Source organism: Musa acuminata, chromosome BXJ2-3 (genome assembly GCF_036884655.1).
Source record: "Musa acuminata AAA Group cultivar baxijiao chromosome BXJ2-3, Cavendish_Baxijiao_AAA, whole genome shotgun sequence".
Classification (NCBI taxonomy): Eukaryota; Viridiplantae; Streptophyta; class Magnoliopsida; order Zingiberales; family Musaceae; genus Musa; species Musa acuminata.
The window spans coordinates 36051438-36071453 of NC_088340.1; the positions used below are offsets into that span (position 1 = coordinate 36051438).

The 20016-nt window shown below is 36.0% G+C and overlaps 3 protein-coding genes across 5 annotated transcripts; all 3 read right to left on the bottom strand.

Moving 5' to 3' along the window:
* Nucleotides 1-617: 617 nt before the first annotated feature.
* LOC103979278 (mitochondrial outer membrane protein porin 1) lies at nt 618-6148 on the bottom strand. The gene is made up of 6 exons (XM_009395359.3): nt 5841-6148; nt 5694-5761; nt 2712-2822; nt 1666-1755; nt 1368-1576; nt 618-1201 (listed from the first exon to the last, which is right to left on the bottom strand). Exons 1-6 carry the CDS (start codon nt 5881-5883, stop codon nt 895-897), a joined length of 828 nt encoding a protein of 275 aa, XP_009393634.2. The 5' UTR covers nt 5884-6148; the 3' UTR covers nt 618-894.
* Nucleotides 6149-6292: 144 nt separating this feature from the next.
* LOC135584593 (uncharacterized) lies at nt 6293-10003 on the bottom strand. Of its 3 annotated transcripts, none has more exons than XM_065100249.1 (3): nt 9602-10003; nt 9186-9411; nt 6293-6699 (listed from the first exon to the last, which is right to left on the bottom strand). In XM_065100249.1, exons 1-2 carry the CDS (start codon nt 9944-9946, stop codon nt 9199-9201), a joined length of 558 nt encoding a protein of 185 aa, XP_064956321.1. In that variant the 5' UTR covers nt 9947-10003; the 3' UTR covers nt 6293-6699; nt 9186-9198. The 3 variants fall into 3 exon arrangements, with proteins under 3 accessions (XP_064956321.1, XP_064956320.1, XP_064956318.1); XM_065100248.1 differs by lacking the exon at nt 6293-6699 and adding an exon at nt 7053-7260; XM_065100246.1 differs by lacking the exon at nt 6293-6699 and having other exon boundaries at nt 9042-9411; nt 9602-10002.
* Nucleotides 10004-10486: 483 nt separating this feature from the next.
* LOC135607583 (ABC transporter A family member 7-like) lies at nt 10487-19860 on the bottom strand. The gene is made up of 18 exons (XM_065099530.1): nt 19710-19860; nt 19205-19556; nt 19022-19104; nt 18789-18933; nt 17529-17648; nt 17326-17441; nt 15724-15882; nt 15239-15401; nt 15042-15167; nt 14857-14940; nt 14356-14714; nt 13371-13571; nt 12916-13025; nt 12719-12803; nt 11706-11834; nt 11518-11623; nt 11192-11280; nt 10487-10928 (listed from the first exon to the last, which is right to left on the bottom strand). Exons 1-18 carry the CDS (start codon nt 19797-19799, stop codon nt 10632-10634), a joined length of 2814 nt encoding a protein of 937 aa, XP_064955602.1. The 5' UTR covers nt 19800-19860; the 3' UTR covers nt 10487-10631.
* Nucleotides 19861-20016: the final 156 nt, after the last annotated feature.

Below are 20016 nucleotides of genomic sequence, written 5' to 3' on the forward strand. Positions count from 1 at the left end.
AGTGACACATCCAAAGTATAATATTTTCAATTCGAGAATCTCATACATTCCTGCGCACACAAATCTAAACCACGTTCAACTAATCAAGAGGTAAAACCACGTCGAACTAATCAAGAGGTAAGTATGATCTCTTAATTGTCAATGGGTTTGAATCAATTTTAAGATTAACTTCAAGATAAACTGCAAGGCAAACGTACCATTAGAAAGTTTAAGTCAGAAATATAAAATAATTGTCAAAGTCCATTTTTGATTTTTCTATATCAAGTTATGTTCACATTTGTTTACAAAGATCAAACTGAATACCTCAAGAAAATAAATAAAATTTTCTTATCCTTTTTTATTCCTAGATAATATTGAAATATTCAATAAATCTTCAATCTTCATGAATCTATATTTATTACATTTTTGTTTTCCATCTTCCTATCAGGCATTTATCGTTATCAAACCTCACGCAGGTAAAGAACTGAGATCTTTGTTCTGAAAAAGTTAATCATGTAGCAAGAAATTCGTAAAACATACAGAGACAAAAGAAATTATTGAATGAATTTGAGTGAAGACTATAAAATCAGATCATGTGAAGACCACTAAAGGCAGTATGCAGCATAAAGCAATGGTCAAAACGAATCTCTGCACGAAGCAAGATTAAATTTCTGGCAAGTATATATGGGACAAGATCTGGTCCCGATCACCAAAAAATTATTCTAACAGACTCGTATAGAAACAAAAGGAGAATAAATGCTGCCATTTGTACCATAGAACAAGCACCAGCAAAAAAATTCAACGATTGAAAATCATGCTACCATCCAAAATTGGGGCCGTCAGCCTTTCTCAACTTAATTCCATTCCTTTCAATTGTGAAATGGAGGCACAGTGCATATGGTACACAACTTTTCATCATGGCCGGAGAACCAAGGATAAGCCTACTTTTGAACTCTTCTCAATGGCCTTGGTGTCAATCTCTCCTGAGATAGTCAGAAATGATTTGGGTTTCCACTCATGCTGGATGAGTGCACTAGCCTTACCATAACTGTTGATACGTCCCTTTACGGTGGTCAGGCGGTCCAGTGCGTGCTGAGTTCCAAAGGTGAGTGTGTTCTCATTACTTGAGAAACTATGTGTCAGCTCCGCAACAACTGCTGTCCTTGACAAAGACTTAACTAGGTGATAATAGGAAGCAGTCAAGCTGTCTCCCCTGTTATTCCTGCAAGGGGATGGAATTCAAAGTTAAACATAAATATCCTAAACCATGATTTGGATTCAAGCACATTTTACTTAGTCATTAGACACGATAAATGAATTTTGTAAGGAATAATTCTCTATTTGACGAAAGTCATTAGAGTGAAAGTTCACTTGGAGAAGGTACTAACAGAGTCAAGGCAGCAATAAGATCAGCATTAGTGATGCTCAAACCAGCATTGTACTTGATGAATTTCCCAGTTGCAGTGTCAAATGCTACATCAGCACCAACTGAGAGAGTCTTAGATCCAACCGCACCAGAAAGGTTAACCACAGGATTTGCTGTCAATCCAATACTCGCATTAATCCCAGTATAATCATGCAAGTATTGAATCTCAACCTGGAACACAGCAATAAGTTGATATATAGAACAATTTAGTTGACAACAAGAACAACTATCTGATTACTTCACCAGAACTTTCTGCTTACCTTCCCAGACCTCTGGTCTGGAACAACAAAACTGAAAATTGTCTTCAACCCTGGGCTGGCAAGTTCGTCAATGGTAATTGTTGTTGTAACCTAGCAAATACCACAAAACAAACTTTGTTGTCACCACCATCTGTCAGCAGAAAAAAATCATATCTGCAAGAAAATGGCACATTCTCTCCTGTCTGTTGTTTCATTAGTTGAGTTGACAAGAATACATCAGGCTCATTATTATAGTAAAAATGGCATTTTCATGATAAGCCAAATAATGTGTTTGATCATGATTGACTTAATAGCCTTACAATCTATTTTGTTTTTTCATCACATAAAATGTACAGTTGTTAATAAACCTTGTTACCATTTAATCATTTATCATAAAGACTTGACGAGTGAAGTCTACAGGACTTGCCCATCAAATCCCTCCCTCAACAATTCTTTTTAGTGATCTAGACCTTTCTTTCTTCTGAAAATCATTACATAAATGTTAAAAAGAACAATTCTCGTAAACTTATTTAAAGTTCTTGATCCAAACCCAACTCCAGACTGTGGATAGGCTATGATTGCCTGCATTTAAGGAAGATCCAAACCCTCATATTTCTTTAAGAAATTAATGTATTCCATTTTTATCATCATTGCATTTTGAAATACAAAGACTTGATATGAATCTCAACATTCTTTAATAGAACACCTAGCTTAATGAAAGATATTGAATTTCAGATAAATTATTTGAGAATAAGAAACTACAAATATTTGAAAGGAGAAGCAACAAATGATGAGATTTAAAAAAAAAGACCAAGAAACAAAAACCTGCTCCTTAAGAGGAACGGTATATCAATAGTTCTCTCTGTAGGTACCTTAAGCATGTGTTAACAAGCATGAGAAATTGTATGCACCAGGTCAACATTTCCAAGTACCATACAATAAATAACTAATGAATAATACGAAACTCATGAATTTCTGGTATAAATTATATGTGAAAGATTTATGCTTCAAACACTATAACATGTTAAATTTGGAAAAAGACAATCAAAGAATGAAAGAAGTGTTACATTTGAATCTGAGTTTGTTTTCACATCAAAGGTGACATTCTTGTTCTTTATGTGAGATTGAATCTCACCAAAAATCAAATCATTCTTTCTTGTGCCCGATGCGGTAATTTCCTGCAGCAGAGAAAAGATCAAACAAGTGGAAATTTGTGTAGAGAAACAACAAAGAGAGAATTATTCAGTATATAGCATTCATATTAATCTGTAAGTATACATGTAACTAGAAAAACAAGCTTCAAACAAGAAAATCACATTGTAAAAAGTCAAAATGATGTTTGTCTTTTCTAAATGTACTGCATGGACAAGTCAATATGCATATAGACCGGCAATGTGCATGACCTGATAATTAGAGAAACATGTGATTAACTTTTTATCTTGAAAGGTCATAACCCTGCAACTCTTCTTTTCAATGCCTTTACCGGTTCCTTATAGATTTTTTAGGAGTGAGGTGCTTTTTATCTATCCAAAGCATGCAGCTTCAGAACCAAGCAACACTTCCAAATGGGAAACATTTTTCCTTATTATTCGATAGGATATTCGTTATCTATCAAGCAACAACTTAGTTCAAGGGAAAATGTTCGGTAAAGAATATAGTGAAAAGGAGAAAAGATAGCCAACAGAATCGAGAAGAAAGAGATAAAAGAGAGAAAAAGAGGTAAAAGATAATATTTTATTAAAAATAATACTTAAGTTCTATGTCTTAGGGGATACACAACTCACCTATTTATAAACTCTCAATCTCAAATGCATCATTAGTTGTACATTATCTAGCAAAATAAAATCAATGACCAATCCTTTCTTTGAGTACAATCAAATTAGGAAAAGAAGATGTGTCAATTAGGTGTCCATCCCCCAGCTCTCATCCATGACCTTGATGAGCCCCGAACTTCTAGAAAAACTCTCTAAGTTCCCGATATCCCTTGACTTGAAATCAATCCAACCAAATTTGGGTCAATTTAAGTGTCTCCAAATGAATAAAGGTCACTCTCAACTGGCACAGTCCTAATCTGACTAAAATTAGGAGTTAGAACCAAGGATTAAAATATCGTACCGTACTGGAGTTTCGACATTCGCTCGGTACGATATATGTATGTGTGTGTGTATATATATATATATATATATATATATATATATATATATATATATATATATATATATATATATATATATATATATATATAATAAAATAAAAATTCGGTGACGTTGCAGAAAAACAAGGCGACGTCGCCTAAATATATATATATGGATATATGTATATATATATACATATATAAATATATATATATACATATATATACATATATATACATATATATACATATATATATATATATATATACATATATACAATCCGGTAACGAGTGGTCTGTGTACCGATCTACTGACGGACTGGTATGTATCGCCCGTACCGGATGATATTATTCGAAATTAAAGACCTTGGTTACAACAAACCTATATACAAATGTGATGAAACTTGATGGTGTGTTAGCCTAGATGCTAATATAAAACTTCAAGTGGTCTTAGGCTGCTAAGATGACACTCAGCCCCCCCTCTAGGCAGACCACATGACAAAGCATCTAAGACTGTTGGGCCCACATGACAAGGTTTATTTGGCCCATCTCTTGGCTCACCTAAGGAAGACTTAGGCTGACCTAATTAGGGCTGAAGTGGAATCTTTTGGCCCTCCTTTCATGGGTCACATGCTAAGAAAGATGATTCTTGCTATAAATTCATGTCCTCCAAATTAATCTCTGATAAATTTTAAATTTTCAAAATAGCTAGTAAATTATTGAGATATGTTGTGATATACATATTCCACTAGTCATGTAGATTTGAAAGTGGTGAGTTTTGAGACAAAACTGCTAGACTCTCTTATTGGATTATTGATGTGCGCTGGCATGATCTTCTTGAATGTCCAAATGCACTACAATAAACAAAAAGTTGGTGTGGACATCTACATGTCAATTGCTTTAGATCAAAATTAGTTGCATGGATGTTATTTAATTGGGAAGCTACACTAAACATTAATTGCAGAATTTCTATGATGAAATTCTGCAAGTCGGCTGAAACTTTTCTAGTCTTATTTGAATTATTTCATGTTGCTACAAAGCTGATCAAAGGGTGATTCTAGAGGTAGGAATACTAGAGATGTGCTTTTCATATTTATAAATTGTTGAAAAATCACTGGTGAAACGATAGCTATCATAACTAATCATAGATCCTCATATCCACCCTTTCCACAAAGATAGTGGTTGATTCTTCTGTCTTCCTCTTCCTCCTATGAGGATCGAAGACAGAAGCAACCTGTCACCACTACTATAATTAACAAGAAATTATTAGTTTGTGTGTATTTTTTCCGCATATATGAAGTTGATCTGAATAGTTCTTGGAAAGTGTGGTTGAATTGGTATGGGAAATTGTTGCAAATTTCAACCTAAGGCTTGATTAATAATTCTGACCAACTTCTTGGTCAAATATAAAAATGATAGGCTGCTATGAATTCCATTGGTCACTTGGTACATTACTTTACAGAAATAGTCAAATATGTCAACCCTAGATCTCCAATGCAATATGGGCTTGCGGTTGCACAGACTTGGCCATGAATAAACCAGACCTCAAACTAAGCTCCTCATAGTTCATGTCCAGAGACCAAAGACACGTCAAACAGTATGTCCATTAACCAATAAAACGGTCTACACAAAGACCAATCAGAGGAGGAAAGTCAATCAAACTTTGATGGATCTGCAGCATACTCAAATCCCTCTGACCATAAATTGTGATCTCCCAATAGGAAAAGAAATATAAAAATAAATGCAAAACATGAAGTCATATGAGTGATTTCAAGATCCGTCTCCACGCAAAACTAAAGACTAAATTGACTGAAACGATCCGTCCATTCATCAGAACCAGAGAAATCAAAGAAGAACCAGCAAACATTACGTAAAATCCCTATAAAACGAAAAGGAGGAGAAAATGATCACTCACGACTCCATTCGAGGTGCAGGTGGTGACGGTGACCTTGTGGTCCGTCTGGTAATCCCTATAAAGGAGTTCTGCAACAGAACCAAAGATCTCCATCAAGAAAAGGTCGAAAAATCACAAAGTAAGAGACATCGAACAAGACGAATTTACCTCTGGCCTTCTTGCCGATCTCGAAGTAGAGACCTGGACCCATCCTCCCTCGATCGGGATCAAAGAGCAGCAGCCGCAACAGAGAGGAAACAGAATAACAGACGGAGAGAGAGAGAGAGAGAGACGAAGACTCTTAAATAGCGATGGCGCGAATTTTCTTTTTCTTTTTCAATTATTTCAAAAGAAAAACCTTCTCGTTCTGAATTCAAAATTTGAAAACCAAAATCATTCCGCTTTAATCTCCAATCACTCGAACATATTTGTATCTATATCCATCTTAAATCCAGTTAATTATTATTATTAAATCTAATTTAAATAGGTGGTATATTCATGAATAATCGGAAAGTTTTGATTTAACTAATCTGCAAATTTTGTTCAATTGGTTCAAGAATTTAATTAACTGTTGCTTCCGTGATTCGGATGCTTACTAATACCTGAAAGGACGAAAAAAATTGAACGGCTGATCTGTTCGGCGTACAGAGATATACACCGTCGGATCTCCTATTTTCAACATGTAAACGAAGTATTTCACACGCACACACACACATATATATATATATATATATATATATATATATATATATATATATATTTTAAAATTAATTTTTTTTAATTATAACTTTGAAAAATTCTCAAAGAATGTTCTAATTTTCAAAAATTCCTATAGAACGCTCCTAAGTTTCAAAAATTGCTGATGACTTGTGAGGCAGCGCCTCCACCCGTCGACCCAGTTTGACCTCCTCGGCGCCTTTTGCTGCTTCTACATCGAGAACCGGACAGATCATCTCTGACATCACTCATTCGTCCGATGATATGACACATCATTAATAACTCGCATTCCAATATGAAGTATGAAGTTCTGAAACACGATCGATAAGATCAAGACAGCAACACGCTGGTAATGAACGAATACAGTTGATTTCATGGCATTTGTAACCCAAATGAGCTGCCAAACTTCTACAGACAGGTTATTGGGTGAAAACAGTAGGAAGTAGAACGCTGCTAATATCATAATTCTCCAATGTCTTCTTCAGAAAAAAAAAAAAAAAAGGACCAGTGTTGCTTATTGATTAGTCAACTCCACTGCAATTTACCATGTTTTTGCATGCAACCACAGAGAACAATGTCACTTCCTATCTTCTCAAGTATCAGAATGACTACAAGAACTGAAATTTGTATTATCAATGTGGCAGATGATGGCTGTATCAACCATAGACCAAAAGGAAAAATAAACTTGCATTGTCAAACGGTGTCGAAGTGATGTTGCAGTTCTCAATGAACAAGTGTGAAACATTAAGTTGAAAGGGTAGTTATGATGAAAAACCTATAACTTTAAGTTCACACAAACCAATGACAAATGATAGAAAAAATTCAAGTAGTTGATGTTGGCAGCCTACGGATCTTCACCATGGTACATTCCCTAGAAAATCAGTAGCATAAACCTATTGTAAGATGTATAACTTCGGTGTCATTTTTTTGGGTCCAACACAAAATAATTAAATCTATTTTTAAATGCACATAAAAATGAACATATGGTTCCTTTATTTTAAAAATGCACATAAAAACAGCATCATTTTACAAAGAGCAAAATAAAGCAATATTTGGCTGGAGATAAAATTGTCACTTTAATTCAAAACATATGATTCCTTCATTCTTGTTTGGTCCAAATCAGGGTCAATTTTCAACAGGCAGTTCCTAGATTCATGAGTTGACACACAAATGAGAGATAATTTAAATTTCACAGTATCCACTCTCTCTCTCTCTCACATCTCTAAATTTGCAATTGTTGGTATATATCAGTGTTTCCCAAAGGACTTACATTCATCATGTGGATGATTAAAAAATCTGCTAAAAGTTAGATTGTTCATACACAAATGCTTCTTAAGGTTCCTTTTACCCAATTGGATAGAAAGAGAAGGCTTGCATGGAGTATGACTATTTCATATCCAGAGTCTTCTTGACTCAAGGTTTTTTTACCGGATCGGATAAAAAGAGATGATTTGCATGAAGAATGACTACTTGACACATGCTACACAGCCAATGCTTGATGAAGGAGATCATAGACAAATTGGCACTTAAAGGAAAATAAGTCATCCTTACAAATAATATATATTTTTATTTTCACAACCACCTTGGAGCACAAAAAGATAGCACAGAAACATCATTATATCCTGAATTTCCATTAACACCTCAAACATCATTAATGTCAATAACTATAACGAACTCCTATTTCGAAAGAAAAATAATATTCAACTGATGGTGTTTATTAAAGCAGTGATTTGATAAACTACTTGTACATTTTGTTCAAGTTCTGCCTATTATAACATGAGCTAAGTATGCGGAAAACATTCTTGTTAAGAAGGAAAAAAATCTATGATAAAATTGTCATTTAATGTTTTCCGAGTCTGAACAGAACTTGCAATCAGTATCAATTTTCAAGAAAATACATCCTTTAATTTATTTTTCATAAAAAAGAAATAATGTACCTAAACCTCAAAAGTCCCAGAACCTTGTTCTATATCATTTCAGTTAACCATTTGCACTATGTCATAACACCATCAAAGTTTTAAGGTCACCAAGGGACATAAGATAATCATGTCATCATAAAAATGGGTGACCTACTGCATAAGACTCTCGCCAATATAGGGTCTGACAAGGATTAGTATATGAAGTCTTACTTCTGCAAAATAAGCAGATAGTTTATACTACTTGAACACTGGGCACCTAGATCATAAGGAGGCAACCACATTAGGATAACAGGACCCACCATCAAAATTGTGTCCCTGTGAGCAACCAAAATTATGCTTTACAGATGAAGTATAATTTTTAATTATTAAGATTTGACATCCTGATTATCCTTAGTCGTAGTCCAAATCTAGTTCTCGAGGGCAACATAAGATTTATGTGAAAGTTTTTAGCTTTGTGTTTTGATCACATGAGCAAACATGCTACTAATTTGTCAGGGTCAAGAGGTAAATACTTAAATATCCAAAGAATCAAGGAAGCTAAAAGTATCATGAGCAAGTGTTTATACAAGCATATGCATATTGAAGTTACGCCTTTTATGAAAATATGATAGGCTCACATTCTTACTACTTTGACATACCTGTAACATATCCATGTCAATAACTATGTACTACTTGAAGTAAATTAGTTGTGTTGAATGGCATTATCCATTGATTAACTAAGACATGTGGGATATATAATTAAGAAAATTTCCATTTGAACTGAAACAAATTACATCCCACAATTCTTCTGAGGAAGCACATTTGAGAAGGGCAGTTTGATAAACAAGGAGAAGATGGGACAGGGAAAGAATTCTGTAATTTTGTGCGGAGTCATTACCAGTGATTGCTTTTCACCGCCCATACTTCTTCAGAACATCCTTAGTTCTCTTCCTCAAGCGAGTGAAGACGATAACCATGCAAGCAAGAACCCATGGAGGAAATGTTATGCCGGAGAACCTTGACGACTTGAACCATTCCGGTGTTTCTTTAAAGAACATTGCGATCAGAAGTGTTAGCACTGCTACTCCGACCATGATCTTCGTCACAGGCTTAACCAATGAATCCTGCAAAGAAGAATTACCATAAATACTCTAAAAAGAAATCAAAAAAATCAAGAACAGCATGAGATCTCTACAAAAATCTATCTTTTTCGCCAGGAATTTTAGCTTTCTTAAAAAGAAAAAAAAAATCATGATCAATCGAATAAATTCAACAAAAAGGTTCAGACGAACAAACGATCGAGAGAGGAATCACCTTGGGTTCTCCATCAATGACGACCACAGATCCTCCGGTGTAAGGGAGGATTGATCGGCCGTTGCGGGAGCTGAAGCGGATGGGGACGCCTCTCCCCGACTCGGGATTAAAGGCGAAGAGGGACTTGAACCCATACTTGTCGAGGATGTCTTGAACCTCGAGGCGATCCTGATCCCAACCGCCCAGCTTCGATCGGAAGACGTCGATCGGCCCTCGTCCCCGGCGGAAGAGGTGGACTTCCACCTCCGGTGCCTTGTTCTTGTCGCCGGAGCTAGAATTGGGGTCAGGCTTCGGCGAAGACTCTTCGAAAGACTCGATCGCTTCGCCCGCCTTGTTTTCCTCCATTTTCTTCTGGGCCTCTCTTCTTCCGAGAAAGGGCAAAGGAGCGCAGGTGAGGGCAACAGGGGAGGCGAAGTGGAAAATGTCTTTAGTGGTGCATCCCGTCCAGTGTGAATTTTAATTTATAATCCTCCAAGCGATTCCAGTATGAATCGCTTCGTCGATGTGGGTTCCATTTATTTTATATGACCGGCTTAGATCGAGTTTCCGAAGTGAAGCACAATTTGAGTCCGACCATTAATTAGAGAAGATCCCAATATTTGGTTATTTTTAAGTTTGCCATAATTCGCATACATATATACAACACAAAAAGTAAAATTTAAATTATAGAAATTTCAGAAAAATAATTTTAAAAAATAGCAATAATGAATCTAGTATCCACAAAATCAAGAAATTAAAAAGGTTAAATGGAGCCAGCATTACCCACCAACAAAAATTAGATATTACTTGATAAACAACTCATGAGATCAACTAGGTGAAATTAGCATATGAAGATGATACAATATCAAGGTTCAAGATACAGATATTAATATTCCTGTCCACTATATTGTTGGGGGCAATGATAATAATCATACACTATCTATCTATGGATGATATCATTAGATTCTCAAACCAAAAAAGTAGAATAATTGTGCCAAACATACAAATTTATCGTACAAAATATAACACAAATAGCAGCGGCGAGTATTTATCAATCATGAAAGCTCACTGAAATATTGTTGGCAACTTTGATGAACACATCCTCCAATGTGGCATCAGCCAGACCCCATGCCTGGATTGTGAGTTTACTCTTTGCAATCTCGACAGCTCGGAAAACATCAGATATCCTGACCTCCTGCTTTGGCAGCTCAAACTTTTGGGTTCCAGATATGTGATAGATCTTGTTTGCATTTGGCGATAGTCGCCGAACCAAGTTTTCCACCTCTTCTTCTTCGTTCGCAGATGTCGTCATGGTAAAGACATAAGATCCACCATACCGAGCCTTGAGCTGCAATGAAAATTCTTTCAGTATATTCTGTTTCTCGGAACTTTTTCAGATTTGAAAGCTTTTCATCACCAGATGAAAGTAGGTGAGGAAATTATTTGAACAATCAATGTAATTGTAGATATCATGTGTTTGCAGAACTTGAAATAGTTGAGGAAATGGTTTGAATAACCATGTAGCTTAAACTTTAGATCAGCCACTTAAATTGTAGGAACAAGTTTTTGAAGTAATACTACCCTGATATGAATGTCATGTGATTGTCATACCTCCTTTGCATTTCCTATGCACTGGAAACCTCCATCAACGAAGATGCCAAGACGATCACATAAAACCTCGGCTTCCTCCATCGAGTGTGCTGAAATCATTGAGATATCTTAATTATTTGAGGTCATCGGTAGTAAATAAGAATACATATTATCCCCTGGCATGAGTGAATATTTGATTGTCCTATTATCTAGGCGAAAACAATGAATCTGAAACTTTTGACAATGCAGTTAAATATGTTTATGCAAGATTCAGACATTTGTCTTTCTACAACCCAGACTTCGTGGGTAGGTTACCGGCAGCAATAAAGCTGGCAGAATATACATACTTGTGAGTATGATTGCCCGGTCTCTTTTTGCATGCTTCACGACATTCCATAATCTGTTTCGTGATGCAGGATCTAGTCCAGTACTCGGCTCATCCATGTAGACAACCTGCCAAAGATATTTCAAACCTTAGATTTTTCTCAAAATATTTCTGTCTGTGTAGGTCTAGAACCATCAGAAAGATTTGTACCTTAGGATCCCCAATCAGTGAAATGGCAACACTAAGCCTCCTTTTCATTCCACCACTATATTTCGCAACTTGTTTATCTCCAACACCACCATAAAACAAATCCACACTCTTCAAAGATTCCTCCACAGCCTGGAAGATGATGAATACATGTAAGAGATGTCAATAAGTTTCAGACATGTAATACTGAATTCCATGAGAAAATGTGTTCCTGTGCAATTAAATTGTTAAATAATACATGCATTTGACACTTTCTGAGCAGGATAACCTCCTGATAGCAACACAAAGATGCCTCTACAGAAGAAACTAAGATTAAAAAAAAAAATCCTTATATGGGAAGAAATTGGCTTGTCAATTTTCAATTTCAGATTGATAAATAGAATATTGGCCAGATTAATGCAACAGTGAATTTAGACAGCCAACTTAAGATCAGCCAACGCAAGTGAACCATGAAACCTGCTTCTATAACAATGTTAAGTCCTTATTATTTGAGCATATAATATAGCAAATCTACATGGTTTGTGTTAATCATACACTACGGTGAGTTAATAAATGGTAATTTTGTGATACCCCCCCATTTCTTATGTTCAATTAGTACAGTTGCAGTAAAAGGCAATCTTTTCCTAATACAAATGTTTTCACTAAGAACCTCATACACGTTTAAATTCCAACCTGTTTGTTGTTAATTATGAACCCTAATAGCAGAATTCACTCATGCTATCATTTTTATCAGTTAACAATCAGAATATGGCTTGGTACTCCCATGATTATTCTAATTATTGGAACTGAAAATTATCCTTTAGTGATGCATAATAAGCAAAGTTAGAATATGATGATGGAATAGAAATTAGAATATAAAGTGATGCATAATAAGCAAAGTTACAAATGGTGAAACTGAAAATTATCCTTTAGTGTTCGATACAACTTTGTACAGAGGCAATTAGTAGTATAATTGTACTATGGTAAGATGACCCAAATCTTAAGTATAACACACCATATTGATAATTATGAAATACCTGTAACAATGCAGCACCCTTAAGGTTCTTCAGTCGGCCATAAAACAGTAAATGTTCTCTGCCAGTCAATGTTTCCCAGAGCAAGCTGTAGTTTAGGATGATTGTTAATAGGACTAGCAATGTTTGATTGAAGTGAACAAGAGAACTATCAATGGTAATCTTCTCAGCAGTAAAATCATAAGATATAAATGTCTTACTCATGCTGTGGGCATACTCCCATGCTTGTGTATATTTGATCCATATTAGTTCTTATGTCCATTCCCTGAACATATGCAGTGCCAGAGGAAGGTGTAATAAGACCAATCATCTGCAAATACAGTTGTTAGGACAATTTTTTTGCCATAACATATGTTAGAACCATACGAAATGGAGGACTGATAGACCAATAAATATGCAATACCGAAAAAGGCCTAACTGAACTCTTAAGAGTTTAGCAAGAAGGATGCTAGAATTGACTTTATGGTGACTGAAAAAGGGCTTTCAGTAAATAATTTTTTTTATTTCAGGAAGAAGAATATATATATTGAATAAATGCAACTAACTTTTGGAACTGATACAAAGCCAAGGCTACACAGTGCCGTCATGACCTAGGTATAAGCATCTTGATGTAATGCAGTCAATAAGAAATCCATATTTAAACTTTATCACTTACCATAGTGATAAAGGTAGTTTTTCCAGCACCATTAGGGCCAAGCATGCCAAAACATTCACCATTAGGTAAAGCAAGAGATAGTCCTCGAACTGCATGTTTGTCTGGATTTCCATCACATCCTGGGTAAACCTTTTTGAGGTTATCAGAGATGACTGCATGACTAATATTAGGTTCTAGTAGCAGATGCTCAACAACTTCACGCTGGCATGAACAAAAACATGATATGAATGATTGCAATTAATCAAGAGCTGCAGAAACTAAAAGATCAGTAATTGAAGACAGTTAAATGTAATATTAAGAAATACAACAGAATTTTATGATAAGAAAAGCAATTAGGACATATAGAAATGTAGTCCTCAAAATCCAAGCTAGCACTTAATGAAAGTAGTAGTTCGATAAAAATTGTTGTTTAATAATTGTTGTTATTCGCATCTTAAAGTTCTTTTATGAAACCGAGATACTCTTAAGTAATCTTCACTTGGATGACTTTATTTTAACAGTCAGTTAGAAAAACAACACAATACAACCTTGATTTGATTTGGAAAGGCCATTCATAAAGCAGTAATAACAATCAAATCATTCTTAGCAACCTAACACAATTTTCCATTTCAAATGATTTATGATAACAAGATAATCAACATCTTCCAAAACATCTAAGCTCTAGTATTAAACCAAGTAGTATTTGAACATCGTTGAGTTGCTATTAGTTACAATAACCAAGTAAAATACAAAAAATTCTGACATTTAAAAGATCCATTTTCAGTTAAGCAATTAACAAACTCTAATAATTTTCTGATTTTGTGATTCTATATAGCTTCCTATGTTATGCAAACATATTAAGACTCTTAATGAAAAACTTGACCTTAAACAGTAAACAATTAAATTAAGTGTTTCACCTTTTCAGTAACAATGAACTTTTAAATGTTTGTCTGATCATTGGAACTCAGTGAAGTATACAATAGCTCTGGCAAGTAATGTAACTTACTTCCCGAGAAACATCAGTACTATCTATTTTAACAAGAACTTCAGATCCTTGTCGCTGCAAACTAGGCTTTCTTTGAGATGATCGAGATTTTTTCTGGAAATAGTTTAACAAAAATAGCGGATCCTTCCTGATTCCTCCTAATACTTTATCCAAATAATATGCAACTGGAAGAAATACTAGCCACTCAACAAACATTATAATCAATACATCTTTCATCCCATTTTGCCTGTCATTTAAATCTCGCCATTGCATACCAGAAGTCCCCATTTGATCTCCTTTAAAGGAATACTGTGCAAGCTCATATAACCCACGATACAAGGAAAATCCAGGAATGAGCTCCATTACTATAATCCAAGCTCCTGAAAAACATGAGACGACCTTTTTTCAATGTTGAGGAATTGTGAAGAGAATTGATATCTTCCAGAAAACATAAACTTTCAGGTCAAAACATCTTTCAGATCATCCCATAAAGAATATTTATTTGGAAATGATCCCACTTACTTGGAAAGCTAGTATCTTCGATGAAAAATTGCAAAAGGTATGGTCCTAATAAGCCGGAACCGAACACATAAATGTACTCAGTGACTGCAGCAACAGATTTCATTTCATTAAACTATGTCACAAGTTCTCCCATCCAAAGTTGAAGGCAGAATTTTTTGATTCATTTAACCACACTTATATCTCACCTGTAGCAGTTTTCACAGCAGAAAAGAAAGTTGATGCAAGAAAGGCCATCGCTATCTGCAAGCTTATGTTAAAGAAATAGAACACGATTTGTACGCTGTAGTCATTCAATCTGAAAAATTTTAGCCCTGTACAGGAGAAAAGATTATCAGCTCAGTTTTTCATGCACAAACTAATGAAGTTTTTGGGCTGTCTTTACCTATTAGAGAGCCAAATATGACAAAACATATCATGTAGAGTGATGATAGTGAGAAAAAGTAAACGTAAGATATCAACCAGTAAGGTCCATCCTTTAGCCCATGCATTTTCATCATAATTTTTAACTTTTGTTGCCTCTCATAGACAAGGTATGTCAAGATAACCTACATAAGAAACAAAAGGTTAGTCTCGGTTAAGCAGAAATAAGTTAGAACATCCAAAGTTAATAATGATAGTATATTAATTTAGGGTTCTATAGATGTTTAGACTTTAGAGATTGAAATCCTCGTACAATGTCACAGGCATGGAAGAATACAGTAGAATCTCAGGGTTCTACCCATCCACAACAAACACTCATGGAAAGGCAGACAGTGTATTACAGAAACTTAGCACTAAATTTGGATGCACATCAAAACAAAAAGCTGTCTCTTTAAGAAAAAGATTTCAAAGATCTATTTTAATAATATTATCTCTCATTAAACTTACCGGGAAAAGTAGCTCAATGATCCAGGTGAAGAATAATGCACCAAGAAGGGAAGAAATGTCAAACCTCAACTGCGTTCCAGTTTTGGGCATTTCTTTAAGATATTCAAGCATTGCCATGACACCAGGACCATTGTGCAACTTCAGATAGGCATTTGAGGCCTGCAAAGTAAATGAAAATGATAATTTCATAAATAAATAAAATATGAGATAATGCTCATTGGTCTATGTGTTCTTATACCAATCTTAGGTCTAGGGGCAACATGGATATATAAACACAAAATTAAAGAAATGTTAGTTATGATTGTTAAAAAGGGCCTCGCTTTCTCTTTTCTATTGTTTAAGCAAAAGGGACATAGAGACAATTGAAAGGATCTAAACTTGAGTTAAAAAGTATAAAAAGTATGAACAAACACAATTCATAAACAAAGTTGAGACATACAGCTAAAAGTAAACAAAAGAAATGATGCAGACAACAGTATAGGTTAGACAATTAGCTTAAGCCTCTCTCAGAACTTGAGACAGACTGTTAACTTGTTTTCCTTGAAAATGAGTAGCTAGTAAAACATTGAGTTCATTCATCACCTGAGATTCATCAAAAAGCAGGATTTACAGAGAGGTGCAACTAGATATGAGCCAAAAATATTGAGTCAGCAGGACTCATGTTGATGTTTAGTGTCTACATAAACTTAAGGGAGGCTCAGCCGAGGCCATGTGAAAGTGAGAAAGCCTCATTCATATAAAAACAACATATTTTGGATTCTTACTAAATTTTCATTGAATTCATATCAATCATATATTTAAAGGTATAAGAAAACCACAAACTAGGATTAGGTTCTGTTTTACTAGTTATTATCAAGTAAGATTACTTGACAAGTAATCAAAGTAACACCTCGGAAGTGAATAAAGAAAACCTATTAGTATAAAGGCAGCATTTTCAAATTAAAGAGTTTGGAGTTGTACTCATCAGTTGAAGAAGGCTATAATTCCACAGAAAGTCCATTATGCTTTTTGTTCTTGGAGCCCAAGCTACTGCTCATGTGCTTTACAGTGATGTGCATTCCATTTTTCAATTTCATTTGGTACCTAAGACTTGGATACACATCTTAACTAAACATTAAAGGTCTCCCCCATCAGGTGAACCTCTCCAAGTGTTAACCACTACTTTTACCAAACAGTAAGAATAGCATACATTATTCTTGTTAACAAAGATAATATAAAGACACAATAACAGGTCAAACCATTTTGTGAGAACATTAGTCTTAATGGAGCTCTGAGAGTATGAATAGAATAATAGCAACTCAAAAGCTCACATGGAGAACCACTCACACAAATTGCATACTCTATCTCCCACGGATAAGAGTTACAACAAGTAAAATATTTAATTTTGTCAGTCAAACTTATCCGTGCCGTTGTACAAGGGAGAGAACACGTATCACCTTAACAAGATGAAACAACAAAAAAAGATGAACTGAAATGCCCTTAAAAAAATACTGTCTTCATACTTATTGCTGATTTTAGCAGCCATTAGCCAACTATTAGATGCTAATACAAACCAGAACATATTTGCAATATCAGAGGTTATAACAACAGTCTCATACATACCAGATTCACTGAGCGAGGTACACGCACCAAGTAACCATTGACATCATTATTATACGTTGAGTTGTACCCAATATTTAGATTAAAAGATTTTTCATCAGAATTCAAGAAGTCATAAGCTGCAAGAGAAAGAACATACTGGTATAAGCAGCCCCGTACAGACACACACAAAAGATTAAAAATTTGAAGCCGTTCGAAAAGATAACCTGCAATGAACTCATTAATTTTCTTCTCTGAATTTCCCTGTTGGTAACCTTTAAACAACTCATCATTTATCAACGATGAGTTATCACGCCACAAAGCCAATCCTTGAACACATTGTAACTCTGTTGTCATTTCAAAGACTAGAGATTCAGAATATAACAATTTTTTTAACAAAAGCTACGACATTAAAATAGTACAATATGAAGAATATAATTTCAAATAAACTTGCATTTAATTTTAATTAAAGGCAGTAAAGGTTTTGGCAAGCATAGTTTTATGCATCACCCGATTCAATGAAATCTTCAGAATAAGCTTGATTGCAGCACAAATTCCAAGTGTACATAGATTTGAGGAATTTAGGCTTAATTAATTTTGTAAAAGATTATGGACATGAAATTTAAATTTCCTTTTAGTTCAGACTTGCATTCTGGGTGCATTTATAAATCATAAATGACACATCAATATCATCACCTGGATCACATAATATACGAAAAAGGGTTTCCAAATAGTTTTCCAAAAAGTGGTTGATTCTCATCAATTTTCTTTAATATTATAGTATGGAACAAGTATAAAACGGCTCAAACATCACACAGAAAATCCAAACATTTTCATCTGGTCATAAGCTGAAACAGGAAGCTCATTCACGTTTCCATGGAATTCAAAAAATTAAAGGAAAATTGTTGGCAATATGCCAAAGCAAATAGTCACATTCAGATTCTAGAAAGAACAAACAATAGAGGCTTTTTTGCCAGATCTGTCAATTAAGTATTAGATGAGAATATGATAATGCAGAGTCCTACACTTCAGTCATCAGTATGCCACTTGAAAATTTTTAATTAAAGCACAAGTCATTTGTTCTAGCTCCATAATGATGCCAAGTGAGTTAGCGAGTTGCCTACTGTCCCAGAATTTTCAGAAGTCAGCATGCAGTTGGAAGCAAGCAATAGATAATGACGTGAAACAACCAACGCAAAAGAAATATCTTTATTATATATTTGGGGAAAGATCCTATAGTTTTATGAGGCATCTCTTTCTTGTAGAAGAAGAGACAAAGGACGCTTGTGTGTATTACCAATGGACACACCATGTGACTGCTGAGATACCAACAAAACCTCACCGCAGGCGATTGTACAAATACAGATTTCAACATGACAGAAGTACTCTAAACCAGACCTCAAATGGAAACGATAAGTTGACAAAGAAAAGGAACAGGAGGAGGAAGAAAACTAAGTAGTCTTGCTCCCGGCAAGAAAATATTTTACCTAGCTCAATTGATCTGTTGGCAATTATAAAGGAAATTGGACTTGTTGCATTTGATGCACATTGAGGTTGGATCAGATATAAGGGTCTATCAGAGACAAAAGCAGGCTCCATGAGCTGTGTGTTTCCCGTTGATGTGTCGGTCCCCTGGAAAGGTCAAGGACAGAACCAATCTTGCCTCCAATTACGAATGATAACAGCAAACTAGACAAAAGCATTGGTTCTAAGATCTTACAAGCATGACAGTAGACAAACTGCTGGGGAAATCCGAGAGGTTCAATGCGGAGGAAGAACTCAGAAACAGACTCTGCGCCAGAACTGCCAACAAAGATCAATTTCGGTTCAGACAGTTACTCGCGGGCAATCATCGTAATGTGATGGATTTCCGGAACAAAAGCATGGCAAGAGAATCGGATACTTTGTGCGAAGGATTGATTGCCGCCGGTGAAAAGTACCGACGCCGGACAGGACTGCGAGACCTTGCAAGACTCATCGGGCAAGCCCGCGGGGGTGGGGTGATCGGATGTCACGGCGCGAGACTCGGGGCGAGGAACCTGGAGGAGCGCCGGCGACTCGAAGGGGGTGGAGATGGGGCATGCGTCGAACTGATCCAGCGATGAGTACTGGATGCCGCAGACCCCTCCCTGGCACCCGCATCGATGCCCGTACTTGTTCATCTCCTCCTCCACCACTTTCTGGATGAGGATGATCACCGCGCAGAGGAAGATGGGGAATGCGACGATCCCGATGTTGGTCTTCAGGTTCCGCTTCTGCCATAAGAGGACACGCATCCAGGCAAGCAATGAGAAGGCTCGAAGCGCATGAGGGAAAGAACACAAAAGGTGATTCCATTCCTGTTCATTTCGCCACTCCGCTCAGGAAACGAAATCGAGTTGATGAGAGGAAGGCGGAGGAAGGGGAACCTGGAAGGTGAGGTTCTTGCGGAGGAGAACATTGGCTTGGGTGAAGAAGCTGGCGGCGCCGCGGGACGAATAGGAGGACGATGACTCCATCGATTCCTTTCTCCCTCTCTCGCCTTCGCAAGAAATGTATTTGCGTCTACTTCCCTGTTCGCTTCTGTCTCTCTCGAAAGATCAATGATTTGAAAGCTTGAAAGAAGGGATGGAGGATTTATAGGGCAACTCCGAAGGTGGTGGTAAGGAAAGGGACGGCATGACTTCGCTTGCATGGCTGAACACGGGGAGGAAAACAATCGCGGGATCACGTGAC